At 43.3% G+C, this 14,463-nt stretch overlaps 1 protein-coding gene across 1 annotated transcript in view; it reads left to right on the plus strand.

Annotated features, from left to right (window-relative positions):
* Window positions 1-362: 362 nt before the first annotated feature.
* CPLX1 (complexin 1) overlaps window positions 363-14,463 on the plus strand; it is a 107,999-nt gene continuing 93,898 nt past the window's right edge. Inside the window, exons 1-2 of the mRNA XM_033084974.1 lie at window positions 363-639; window positions 1,439-1,541. Coding sequence (XP_032940865.1) covers window positions 1,511-1,541 — 31 coding nt within the window. The 5' untranslated portion in view covers window positions 363-639; window positions 1,439-1,510. The remainder of the gene's footprint in view (window positions 640-1,438; window positions 1,542-14,463) is intronic.

Consider the following 14,463-nt stretch of genomic DNA (forward strand, 5'->3'; position numbering starts at 1 on the left):
CAACTCATTCCAGGACCTAGGGAATGAGAGGGGATCTCCGGGAAGGACTCAGAGCAGAGGATGCAGAACGCTCTCCCACACCCTCCCCGTTTTGCAGGAAGCCGTGGTTGCAGAGATTTCCCCTGGCACACACATTGACTCCCGAGGAGAGGCAAGGAAGCGATTGCAAAATGCAACGGCGGGCTGAGAGCCGCCTCTCCTTGCCCCCACGGCAGAGCACAAGGACACCTGGCTGCCGGAGACAGCTGGGGCTGGGCTGGGGGACACGCATGCAGGGACTCGCACCCCTCGGGGGGCTCGGGGAGAGCTGCCGGCCTGCTCGGCGAGAACCGAGGGGCGAGGGCGGCGCAGGGAAGGGGCGGGGGAGCCGGAGGCAGGGGGAGGGAGAGAGTCCAGCTCCCGCAACGAGGGGAGGAGGAAGGAGGGACCGTGTCGGTGGGATGGTCCGGAAATGCTGTGATAAAAAGAGGGGCGCGGGGGAAAAGTAGGGAGAAGCTCTGGACTCGTTCCTTCTCCCCCACTCCGCACCCGCAACTTCCCCGGCAACCCTCGGGCACTCGAGAGAGGAGAGGAGCCAGCACCTGCCTCGGGCACCTGCCCGGCCCGGCCCGGCTCGCACAGCGCCCGCCGCCCAGCGAGGTACCGGCACCGGGGCGGGCGGGCCGGGCCGAGCCGGGAAGGGCAGCGAGGAGAGGCGGGCTGCGGGCACACAGGGACGGGGACAGCTCTGTCCCTCCAGGTGCTGGCCCGGCTGTGACCCGGTGCCGAAGCGGGGCGGAGGGTGGGATGCAGTAGCCGGAGCTGTGCTGCACCTGGGGCCGGCCGGTCTCAACCTTGAGCCGTCCCGGCTTACCCTGAGGAGGTGCAGCCCTCGCTGGTATTGCGCTGGGGGCTTCCCGAGGGGTTCTAGTGGGGGACTTTCCATCCCGCCACCCGGACCGCATCCGCATCCTGATCGCCCAGCATCCCTCGCTTGTTCTCCCGTGCGCTCGCAGAGCGCTTCACCTTCAAATGCCCCCTCGGCGGTCCCGGGCGGAGCTGTCACCTCGGAGCAAACCCTCTGAAAACGGAGAGGGCGAGAAGCAGGCGGGGAAACGAGAAAGTTCAAAGGTTTAACCCCTTCCTACCCGTCTGCAGAAGACAAGCCGAGAAAGGGCACCGCATTGCTCCTCCGCACTTGCTCCGGGGCACTTACCCGGTGTGGGAGAGCCACCGTGGACCCCCGACTCCTCCCAGCCGCTGACCGCTCGCCTGCATGCAGCTCTGCTCCTCGGGTGCCTTGTCGTGAAAAGCAGGGTCTGAGGGGATGGAGGGCTGGAAACTTGTCTGCACTCAGAAAAGGGGAGCAAGGCTGTGGGGAGAGAGCTGAGAAAGACCAAGCATTAGCCTTTTCTTCTCTTAGAGACACTATCCCTCTTTTGATTGTGCCTCTTTGCAGGCTGCCTTCCAAGGATTCCCGGTCTCTGTGCATGTGAGGTGTGAAGGTGGGCAGGACCCCAAAGAACAAATCATGGATTTTGTTATGAAACAAGCTCTAGGAGGTAAGTGTGATTGTCAAACAAGGGGCCTTGAATCCCTTCTCCCCTTTGCACCCAGAAAGAGAGGGGACGATCTACCATGGTAGGGTCTGCACCTCTAACAGCTTATTGAGGACTTGGAAGAGCATGCCTGTCACTGATTCATGATTACTCCAGAGTGGAGTGTTTGAAGAGTCTGAGCAGGAGAGGGCAGCAACAAGCAGAGACCAAACCCCTGTGTCAGGGAACAGACCTCCACACACAAGGTGTGCTGGCCCTGGATTATACCTAATAGACACCCTACCAACTGGATGTATATCCTGCTGTGCAGTGTGCGGGTCTTGATCTGCTTTATGCCATGCCACTAAGACAGGTATGATAGAGGACAACAACTGGTTTAGGAAGAGTGGCATTTTGTCTATGTGTGTAAGCCCTCTTTTGTCTTTGCCCCAGAGATTGGCCAAATCCTGAGCAAAAAATGACCAGTGCATAAATTCTTGTCCCTGCTATTTTGAGAGTTATTTTTAGTAAGAACACTGCCACAATAAGGATGGAAATGATAATAAAGTATTCCTACACACTTTACCTGGATTTGAGTCCAATCTTCTATCTTATATTAGCTTATGTGTGTGAGGAATTCCTTCAACCTAATGGTGTGAAATAGAAAAAGTAGGGATATGTGTAGGAGAAATTGAAAACATTGAACAAATATTTGGGAATAACTTCTGGCACAGTTATTTTGTAGGCTGCTTGACCTGCCCATTTGTCTAAGCAATGGTCTATGCATCCCTGAGGTGATGTTGGATGCTGTTGGGAACTGAAATACTGGCCTCAGAGGAAGTTGATCGTTCTCTCTTGTACTCTATCTCTCTTGTACTCTATCTCATTTTTTCTTTGAAGAAACTATAGAATCATGGGGCTGTATAAATGTTTAATGTGTGGTGATATTGATGTCATATACAACTCCAACATTTACTGCAGGACTCTATCCCATGGCAAGGAAACAACGTTTTCATCTCTGAAAGTGGTGTGTGTTTTTCACCAGAGGAACAAAACTACCACAGTTATGAATGGAGAAAGCAACCCAAGTTTTAGTTAGGGTATTTTGAATAGTGAGATCAAACTGGAGAAGAAAGGGACTAATTTGGTTGCATGAAATAGCAAGGTATGAAAGCATCTACGTGAGAAAGTAATGGTTTGTGTGGTAGCAGTGCAATGTTTCATTGCACTCTTCAGTGCCTGTTTAGAAGGAGAATTAGTGTTAAGATGTGCAGGCTTTGCATTGTTTGCTGTAGTGCAAGGTTGCTTTCATAGAAATGGACTAATGTACCTGCAAACTGGTGATACAGCCACTACAGCTGGAGATCCGTGAATCCAGTGAAGGAAATAACTGCTTAGAGACTGCAGTTGAAGGCGGGGGGAGCAGGGCTGCAGCAAAGGAATAACATCTATGATGCCTGCTTTTTTCCTGCAGCTTGGTGACTTAACATGAGTTGGAAGCAGTGTCTGCCTGTACTTAACAACATCCACCCTGGGCAAACCTTCATTCTAACATGGTGTTGCATGCCAAGGTCAGGATTTGTAGGATAATAGGACTTTTTGAGAAAGTAAATTCAAAAAGCATCTTTTTGTGAAGTCTGAGGTCCTGATGTCTGTCAAGATGCTGTCCAGGGCACCAGCTCTTCTGCCAGATGACTTAATGTGTCTGGAACTTACTCACTCAATAAAGCAGAAGTCTCTGCAGAGTGGTAAAATCCAGGAAATGCTAACTCATTAAGCAGAGTCCTATTTTTAAATTACAAATAGTTTCAACAAGATAAAACAAGACTTCCCTGTGCAAATACAATGTGGAAAATAAAGGTGGTTTTGAACACTGGTTTCTCCCTGGAGTTAAAGCCCAAGCTGATGCAAATCATACAAACCGGCCAGACTGGCACAGCAAACCAAGGTTATAGTTTGCTTCCTTAGTTTTGGGACCAGAACACTTTCTGTCTGCCAGTTCTGATATCCAAGGAAGATTTACTTAAGAGTTGGACTCAATGGTCCTTTTGGGTTCCTTCCAACCCAGAGTAATCTGTGAATTGTGTCCACAAGGATGGTCAAACTGAGAAAAGCATCAAACCTCTAGTGACTGATGGGCTTGCTTTGGGTAGGGTGGATTTCATGGCTTTTTGATTTTAGTTTTGATGCCTTAATTTTTAGCTTTCATATTTTTGAGATTCTGTACTGCATTAGCATATAACTCTGAACTTCATATAAAGTGTTAGCAAGTCCTCTTCACAGTTTAGTTGGACAAAATAACCCTTTTCCAGCCTGGAAATCATGAACATCATTGCAGCTTCAGGGCCAAAAAGTATAAACAGCAGTGGATTGAGGAGAACAAACAGGGAGGATGGGGCTTCATAACCTGAAACTGTAATTGGACAATTAACCCCAATATGTAAATGGACCAAAACTTATAAAAGTGTGAAAACTCGTGACTGGTCATCCATTTTGGGCCACGGCTGGGCTTTTGCACTGCCCAAGGTGTATAATTTGAAGACCTTTTAATAAATATCTGCTTTATTCCTTTAACACTGTCTAGCCTCTGTTCCAGGAAGCCTCTTTAGGCATCAGCTTAATATGGCTTTTTCCACAACACCTCTGAATTAATTTTTCTGTTTGATAGGATTTTTTGAATGGTGCAAAAGTTCTTATTCCATTCTCATAATCTCTTATGACACTCCTGGCAAAAAAGAAAAAAAGACTGCAATTTCGTCATTGAGGTCCCCTCTAATTTACACAGAATCAGACCTGCTATAGATTCTGCTTGCAGAGCACCTCCAGCTAAGGTAGCTTAACCCTTCAACTATCTCAGATAGTGAAAATTCACAAAGGCTGAGGGCCAGTTGGGTGTCCTTGACAGAGCATAATGGGTATGTCATTTTCATAATGGGTATGTCATTTTCTCTTCCCAGCATACAGCTGCAAAATGGAGCTTAGGCCAGAGCTTATGATAGCTAAGAGCCTGGATTTGAAAACTGTTTGCAGGTGATTGATTTTGACCTTTCCCTACCAGAAAGGAAGTATGTGAAGCATGTTTGGAACCAGGTTTTGTCATGGACAGTGGCTAAATAAGGTACTGATAGAAAAACATCATCTTCCTACTCCTCACTCACCTTACTGAGAAAGAAAAGGTCTCACTCTCTGCTAATTAGCAGTAACACCAACCTCAGCAGAGTACTTCTGTGGGAGTTTTGCCGTTGCTTTTGAAACAAACTTTGAAAATATCAGCCTTGTCTCTAATGGCACAGAATGATCAGATTTGCTTTTCATTGGAGTTTTGCCTATAGGGGAAGAAGGCAACGAGGTGTTTTGAAGGTAGGTGAGCTAAGTTAGCAAGTTAGCAACTGAGGAAAGGCAATTATGTGATTTCAAGTTGCTTTGTTTGAAGGTCTGACAAGGGTATTTAGGTTTTGTGAAATCAGTTTGATAGGTTATTGTATTGCTGAAGTAGAATGTGTCCTTTCCCTGGCTTGTTGTTAAAGAGGGTATGCAGAAGTCTGCTGTTTCTGTGCAGTGGAAGGTCATCCTCTGCTGTCCTGCCAGCCCTGGGATTTTGTTGCTGTGTTGGCAGATGAATTTCTGCCTGGAGGTTCACCAGCTTGAAATGTGTCTTTTTAAATCCTTGGCCTCTTCAAAATCCTTGACCCTTTCATTAGCAATGGGTACTGTGGTCCAGGAAAAACAGAAAAACGAGACAGTAGGTTATTTGGTTGAAGCTTTTTTTTTTTTTTTTTGTGCTTCTCAGACCTTTCAGCACCCTATATGGAAGTAACACTATTTATTGTCTTACAGTGACAGAAGGCATGGAGAATCATGATACTTATTAGCTGTGTAAAACAAGGATGATGTAGCAAGCACCTACAGGCTTGAAATTGCTGTTTCTTCTTGCACAGTAGTAACAGCAAGGGATTATTTTGTACCTCTGACCCTGCTACATCACAGATGTAGGCAGAGGTGTATATATCCAGAGTGATTGGTCACTTTGCTGTTCCTGTGACAGTTCTTTAAATAAAGACAATCAGAGTAATTTCATGACTATGTTGTACATTAGAAGTGCTCTTTTCCAAGCCAGGTCAGAGCTAGGCTACTGTTATCATGACCAGTGTGTGATTCCCCAGGAGGTAGCAGGAACTGGAGGATCTGGAATGGGTTTTGAAGGAGTTTAGCTGTATTGCTTTCTTCACTGTGCCTTGCTTATTTCTTCCTAAGTTTGTATGAAAGCAAATTGTGCATGAGCGTCTGACTCCCATGTTATACTATACTGTATCACTTCCTTTGTCACTGCTTGCTTGGACAAATAGGGAAACTGGTTTGAAATAGAAGACAATGAATTTAATGAAGCTCTTCTGGGTGTCATTCTATAATTGGGTGATTGAGGGCCAAGGTCTGAGACATTTTCTTATGAAAAAGAAATGAGGAAACCTGTCAAAGTGAGGAGAATTTACTGGAATGTTGCATCATGATGTGTTTGAAGAGAGAGATTTCCTACTGCAGAAAGCAACATTCTACAGAGAGAATATTGTGAAATTGTGGTATACAGAACACACAGTAACTCTAAATATGCTACACAAAGCCCTTTTAATATGTCACTTTTATTGCCATGAATAGGAGAAATGGAGAAAACTGGGTGGTAAAAGATTGGGATGTCTACCTTAAATATTGACTTCTTTTAATGTCAGTCTGTGGATAAATTATGCAAATCCTTTCACATGTAACATTGCACATGAATGCTACTGTCTAAATTACTACTTCATGCATCCACCACCCCTTGAATTCATAGTGAAGTGCAACCCCACTAGGAGGAAGAGTACATCTGAGTTTCTGGATAGATATTCACTATGATTTACTGATTTATTAGCAACAGTTTAGAGTGAGGACTGCTGCTTCCCGTCTTCTGTCAAGAGTCAGTGGATACTCGTTTTGGTTCAGAAGGATTCTTAAAATACCACAGAGACAAGAAATGCAACCTGATTGCCATCTGGAACATGCCAGCAGGAGGGCACTTCTTACTTCATGTCCCTTACTAGCAACTTTGATTCAGCTGGGTATATCACAAAACACAGTCCAGAGGGAGTCCCCTTGTTCTTGAAGGAAGACAGAGATCCAAACTCTCACGAAGATAATGGGATTTAAGTCACTGTGTGACTTAAGCTCTGAAAGAGCAGCTCCTGTACTAAGCTTACATTTGGGAAGCTGTGAGGGTGTGTGAATGCCAGATAAGCTTGAATGAAAACCACACTAGTGTTTAATTTCTTAGCAGTGACCTTCCATATGTTGAACTACTTCATTTGCCCCAATTTAGTAACTTTGAAGTGAAGATTAAGTCCTTGATTTTTCCTGCAGAAGTTAGCAAGATTAAGTCAAAGGCAATGCAGACCTGTTCAGGGTGGAGTACGCTGTGAAATACACACGGGAGTTTCTGTTTTCTCCTTCTCCAACTCCCTGTCCTCTTTCTCACATTTCCAGTTCTCTGCTGAGCCTCTGTGCTGCACTGGTATCTCATTCATCAACTAGGCTGTGCTCCACTGCTTATGTTAATGTATGAAGAGCTGGAGCAGGACAGAAACTGTAATGCAGAACTGCAAGTTGTACTGCCAACAGATAGGGCTGGTATTGACTTCTGGGTGATCCTTGAAACATTTAATACATGAGGTCTTTCATTTTGCAGTCAGGTGCATCCAAATCACAAAGACTGGAGAATCTGGCAAGAGACATGAGATCTCAAGCCCACTGTAGCATGTGATAGGTGTTGGGGTGCCACTTACTTTTATTCTCAGATAGCTTCCACCTATGTTGTGTATAATTCTGGGCCCCACAAATTCAAAATGTTTTTAAGGGTGTTGAATGCATTCAGGAGGGCAAAAGAGCTGGTGAAAGAGCTGGTAGGAATGTCTTCTAAGGAGTGGCTAAGGACCTGTTTCTTCTGTTTTGGAGAAAAGGAGGCAGAGGGGTCAACTTGTTGCTCTCTACAGCTTTTTGAAGAGGGGAAGTGGATATGGAGGTGTTGGTCCCTTCTTCCTGGGATCCAGTGGCAGGAGACAGAGGTAGGTGGCATGTCTGTTGCATACATTTTTCATGATGAGTGGTATTAAAAGTGGGGTTTTTTTCCCCCTAATGTATACTGGTGGCAAAGAGATTGTCTTCAAGAAATTAAGTTGCAAGATGTCTTCCAAGGAAGCAAATGGTTGCTGTTGAGATGATACCAGTGAAACAACTACAGCTGATTTATTGCATCCATGATGCAAACCAGGAGATGAAAAACTGACCAAGTCTGTTTTCCCTGTGCCTTTCTGGAGAAAACTTCCTTTTTAGTTTGCTTGACTCTTTTGTCTTGTTGCTGTTAAATCACAAAAGCTCTCCCTTGTGTCTGCTGGGATCTTACTTATGTTTATATCTTACTTGCAAGCAGGCACTGCGAGCAGTGTGCTCACTGAAGTATCCTTGGAGGAAATGTGCAACCTTCAGCTGATTTTAGAGGTAGGCCACAAAGAGCTGAACTAAGATTTGTGCTGCAGCCATCTGCTTGCCAAAGGCCTGCTTGGAGTGGAGTGACATGGATAAGCAGGAAGTTTTCTCTCCCAGAGAGTGAGAAATAACAATATTTCACATGTATTAAGTAGTCTAGGATTGATTCACGGCAGGAAAAAAAGATTATTTTCCTTGGGTTTTCTGTCCACTTTTCATTTTAATATCTGTTGCTGCATACCTGAATCTTTCTGACTTTTTTTTTTTTTTAATCTTTCATAATTGAAGTAAACTAGTGGGTTCTTGCCAGCTGCATGGTTTTGGCACAAATAGGATTTGTCGGTACTGAAATTTTAGCTTGTGTTGCATAGGAAATGCTATCTGCAGCAGTGGATTTGGAGCTGGGCAGGAGCCTAATGGATGATGTATTACAGTTATTGAGATCTTCCTGGTGAAATGGAATACTCTAAATATAAGCTGCTGGCTTGCCTTTGTGTTGGCTGGTAAGGAGAGGGGAGTTCAGGATGCAGTTCAGCTGTTAGCACGGAGACCTCACTTGCTCATATGCTGCCAAAAGCACAGACGTTGGAGACGACTGATGTATATAATGGCTGATGTAGGTGGGAAGGCTTTCTTCTCTGCCTAGAAGGGTAAGGTTTGAATTCATAAAGCTATGAAATCAAATCTGTGAAGGCTACCTGGGTTTAGAAGTCTTGCTGAGTTAAGTCAAGGCTATATGGTCTCTATTTGTCAGCACTGCAGTAAGTGTAGAGCTCCAGAAGCTCTAAGTAACCTCTGCAAACACTTTCCACTAAGAGAAGACAGGTATCCTGCCTTTACAGAAGGGGGAATGTCTCTTTCGTCCTGGGGCTCCCCTCAAAGGAAACAGCACAAAAATCCACCCTAGCAACAAGATGGCATCACAGGAAATTTCATGTGGCTACTACATGCAAATGAGAAGTCTTCCAGCAGTGTTTGAAGTCTGCCAAATTGTTGAGGAGGCCTGGAAGAGGAATGACAATAAACAGGGCAGGCTGGCAGAAAGAAAGGGACAGATCTCTCGGGTGTTGCTATTGGCTTGTCTCATGTCAGAGGGCTGCATGCAAAAGGCTTGTATGGTCCTCTATTTGATGGCCAAGGTCCCTTCTCTGAACTTTATCTGATAGTGTTCAAACAAGAGAGGGAATAGACACTGATTCAGAGACTCAGAGACAGGTACAAATTCTCCAGGGTGAGAATTCATAGTTTTTCAGGCCATTGGAGAGTGGATATGTTGAATGAAGTGGTAGCTATGATGTTAGTCCCTCAAAGCTGCAGAGTTCCTATGCCCACTTCAAATAACTGTAAAGACCTGCAGCAACTTCTGAGGCTCTTCCAATTTTTCTGTCTCTCCTCTTTCAGTAGCGGAGCAGAAAGTGCTCTTCCTTAGCCTTGGATGCTCTTCTTTGAAGTGAGCCTGCACCTCTGCACTTCCTTTGTATTTTCATTCCTGAAATCAAGGCAACACAGAACCTTAAACATTTGCTAACGTACTGCTTTGACCGCTTTGCTGGTTGCCATCATACTTTCTCACGTACAGTCTGATTGTGAGAGCTTGGATAGTCAGTTATGTTTCTCTCAGGTTAGTTTTTGGGACTGGAGCACATGTGTCAGGATGTAGAACATTGCTGAGAAGGCTGAAACTTTCAGCTGATTGCTGAGCAGATGCTCATGTGGTTTGCTAAAGGGTAACAGCTGCAGTTACAGGCATGGCAAAGGCGACTTGTGATCCATCACTGGTACAAATCAAAGTGCATGTTAGAAACAAAATACTTCAAACAAATTGTGTCTCTCTACTATGGACAAACTGGTGACCACCCTGTGCAATTTGAGGATTGTTTGCTTTTTTTCCCCCTCTCGCCTGTATTTTCAAACAAGATGCTTTTGAGTTGGGTGGATGCTGTCACTGCAGAAGTACATTAATACAAACAAAAATTTTAAACTGCTGACTTCGTGCATCTTTTTGCAATTTGAATTTGTCATTACCTACAAGAATGAATCTGTTTAGTAGCTACTTACATTTTTGCATCACGATTTGTCTCGTGGCTTATTTGCAGTGCTACTGACCTTGAAGAGATGTCAAACATACAACAACATCAACATAAATTTGGGATTCAAATGGCTGAGAATTACCTTCTATGGAAAATAACAAAATAAATAAATAAAAAAAGTGGGGAATGGTGGAGCTGTTTTCATAACTTCAGCCTCCTGAGAGAATTAGAGCAATGAAGTGAAAGGCAGACAATAATTAAAGGGAAAAGGATAGGAAAGAAACGAGTGTCAATGCCTACATTGACAAGTAATTGAGTTGCCATGTCTCTGTATCCCTGGATCTATCTCATTTTTTTGTTTTTGCTGGCAAATTCAGATTTGACCACCAGGAAAGAAGTTTGAACCTTTTGTTGAAGGAACTGAGTGAAAGATGGTTGTTTCATTTGCTGGCCTTGTTGGTGGGAGAACCCTGGGTGTCCCTGCGAAGGTCACTTCATCTCTATGTTAAATGGGGTCCTTCTCAATCTCCTTGCATAGAAAGCATTACAGGACACCATTATCCCAAGAGAGGCAGACTCAACTAGACTAAAATCCTGACTTCATTAGAAACAGATGAGTATTTCAATTTTGATTTGTGGGGTTTTGTTTGTTTGTTTGTTTGTTTGTTTGATTTCTGTATACTTCAATCACTTTTCCTGGCAACTGCAACTTTTTCCTGTGTATTTTCCTTTAAATATCAGCAGTTTCTGTTCCGTGTCACCCAGGCTGCAAAATGACAAGATTAAAAGGTGCATGAAAAGAAATTTATAATTACATGGAAATAGATTAAAATGCTGAGAAAAAAGGTTAAGCAGGGACACCACTACTCTCTCTAAATACATGAGAGAGGTGAACACTGCAGTGAAGGAAGAGCTACTTAAAAGTGAGGGACAATATTGGTAAAAGAATAATGTGAATAAATTGACCATGAGCATCCTTGAGTCAGTAATTATTGTCGCTTGACTTGTGGTAGAGGAGAGAGGTGCTCTCTCTGGGGAATCCTGCTGCTGCTGCAGCAAGCAGGAAAAAATGGAAACTGAGTCTTGGGTGCATTTGAAATAATTGTATATTAATAATGCTCAGAGAGGTAGGGCCAGTGAAGCAGGAATTAATTATTGGTCCTGAGTACCTCAAGAGAGAGTTTGTCTCTGAGTCTTCACTTGTAAGAGTGTCCATAATAACAGAATTTCCCTAAGAAGTGGTTTCGTTTGTACACTAAATTTTGATTTTTTTTCCAATATGTGATAACGTCTGGTGGTGTCCAGAACGCAAACCTAGCTTAATGGGAACCAGCATTGTGTTCCTCTGGGCAAGTTGGTTACAGAGCTGTGGCAAATTTTCCCTTTTCTGAAAACATTTTAGCTCCTTTGTATTTGTATGACAGAAGAGGTTTGCCAGCTATATTATGTCCATGCTCATGGATGGTTTAAAATCAACTTTTGGATTCAGATTAAAAGTGATTTTATTTCAAAGGACTTGGTGTATTTACCAGGTAATTTCTAGAATAGATGGGTATACTAGATATCTTTTCAGCTGTGCTGTTTTGGCCCAGGTAAGGAATTTGAGTTTCGTGTAACAAGCATAGCTTGAAATTCCCTCCATGGTGACTTTTACCTGCAATTTACATGGAAACAGCTGTTTTCAATGCATTTGGTAACTTTGTGGTTTTCAGCTTCAGTTGAAACAAAAGTAATTTAAGCAGTAGGTGTTTCTCTGGGACCTCTTCCTGATTTTGAGCAATTGTCTGAAAAGAAGATGCTCCATCTTCCTCAGAACCAATATTTACTATTTTCTTTATTGTTAAACTCAGATGCACTCCACAGTTTATGCGCCTGCTGTTTTCCATCTCAATACTCTGGATTCAGGCCCACACTACAGTATGACTTGGATCATAAGTCATTCCTATCTAGGCAGTGATTTCTAGGCCCAGCACTCAGAGAAAGACTCGTGTTTTATATACAGGACTGAATCTCTTGGGCTCAAATGTCTCTTGTAGCCTTGCGAGGCTCCTTCCCCTGATAAAAGCTATCCCCAGCTGATAACTTTTCAAGTCTCTTTAAAACTGCCTGACTAATTCAGGACTGCCTACCCAAACAAAACCTTCAGCAAGGGCACACAGGTTGAGTGGTAGAACACCAGATCACTGCTATGGCAAGATGCTGGCACCTGAAAGAGGATGAATGTGCTGTCCTTTCTTCTGATTGTGCATCTTATTACATCTCCAATGAACGCTGCGCAAAGCAGAGATCCCACTGCAATTCACATCTCTCTGAACACCATGTCAAGGTGTTTAACACCTTTTTTGGTCATGTGGCCTGAGAGCCCCTGTTGAGGACACAATGACTTGCCTCATGGCCGAGATGCTTGATTGGGACTTCTGGTTTTGTGTTTTGAATGTCATCTGGTAGACCTTTTCAGGTAGTACTCCTTTTGCCTGGCACTCAGCACCTCTCCTCCAAAACAGTGGCACGTGCTCCTGCTATGCTGGCAGATGCAATAACAATTGCTTAAAACTGGTGGGCAAAATGCATCCTCTTGACCACTACACAAACAAAAGTGTTCTGTTTCCACACAGGAAAGTAAAGTCAAAGTGCAAAGTTTTGGCTTTGCTTCACATAGTGAATCCTCTCCCTGGGTTAAATGTAGATTGTGTCAGTTTCAATGCTGTTTTTATTCACTATTGTGAAATGGCTTCCCTGAGTTAACAACACACATTAATTTTTTCTCTGTTATAGGCATTCTGTCTAACTGTTGGTTCGTATGTAGTTTTTTGTCTATTTTTTATTTAGGGATCACTTTAGTGTACATATTGGTTTGTAATGTACAAGATCCTTCTATACTAAGGTCTTTTTTATGTGCTCAAAAAACTAGTTCTAACTAAAAGCCAGTAGAAGTAATCTAGCACAACAGGGATGATCTCTCTTTTCCAGGGTGACCAGGGAAACTCAGCACTCTATTCTGCCAAACAAGGTCCTGAACACTCACAGGCAATTCTTTGATACAGCATAATGTAATTTAGAAATTTCAGCCTTTCTTGACAGAGATCTGTCAGCAGCTGGAGACCAGCAATTTTATTAATTTCTTGCAGATGCAAATAAAATAATCAAAGGAGGTTTCTTCCTCTTCTTAAAAACTCACAAAAATCCCCTCAAAATCTCATTGCTTGGAATATTCCTTGTTTTCACGGAGTCTGAAAAGGAAAAGTCAGCTCTATCACCATGTGCATGACAGAGGTATTTATGGCCTATTATTGGGAATGATCTGGCTAACCTAGGGATGGTATTAGTTACATAAGATCTCAAACATACCTCAAGTTCAGCATGGATGCTGTGGAGTGAAGCAATTATCTATTTTGCTGTCTTCAGAACAGAGTGACCTAGATTCTCTCATCTTTTTTTTTCCCTTTTTCTTTTTTTTTCCCCTCCGTTTTTCCTCACAGGGTGGCCCACTTAGTTGATTAAACTGCAACTCAATTATAACTGGTTATGTTACAGTTGGGAATAAGGCAGATGTAAAGAGAGTGGAGCTGATAAAGTAATTTATTTTTTGCCTTACTGGTTAACTGGAAATTATGAGTAGGATTAAGTGACAAACATTTGGTTTAGTAGTTTTTGGGTGACAGATATTTCACAGTAGCTTTGACTGGCAGTACGGAATGCAAAACTGATTCAATTAAAAGGTGTGCATTTCACGGCAGAAAAAAAAGGTAATAGTCTAGTATATTAATTATTTGAAATAAACTTTAAATATAAAAGAAGCCAAAAGTCAGCAAATGTAAGGGCAGCATAGTTCATATTTTGTCTGAAATGAATACATAAAACACATTGACACTTGTGCATTATATATAACTTCTATGTAGCGCAAATTCTCTGATAAGTCATTAGAGGCATTAGGAGGGTAAATAAGTCATCCAGGTAGCAGGAGGTGACCAAACTCTCATTCTGCAATCTTTGGTAACAAAATTGCCCTTTAGGTTAATGACAGCCAGGTAGCATGTGGTCCATGCTAAAAACACTATAGTTAATGAAAATTAACATTAGTTTAGTGTTGTATAAACTTCCTCATCTATTCTGTCCCCTCACTTAAGGGCCAGGGAACAAACCAAAACCAAATCTGTTCAGTTCAGGACAACCTGGAAAGCAAAATTGCTCTTCCCATGAAGTTTAAAGAGTGAAAGGATCCAATAAGAACCCATAAGCCCTGAAGACATGTGCAATCTATTGCATTTCTAGGCAGATATCTCTGGGGAGATATGTGCCACAGGGATGAAGTTGTGGTTGGAACCTGGCATCACATTTGTGTTGGGACTCCAAGTGCCAGGAAGACTGCCTTCTGTCTCTTTGGGCTGGATGCTGAGCATGGCTTG

The sequence above is a fragment of the Catharus ustulatus genome, chromosome Z (assembly GCF_009819885.2).
Source record: "Catharus ustulatus isolate bCatUst1 chromosome Z, bCatUst1.pri.v2, whole genome shotgun sequence".
NCBI classification, from domain to species: Eukaryota; Metazoa; Chordata; class Aves; order Passeriformes; family Turdidae; genus Catharus; species Catharus ustulatus.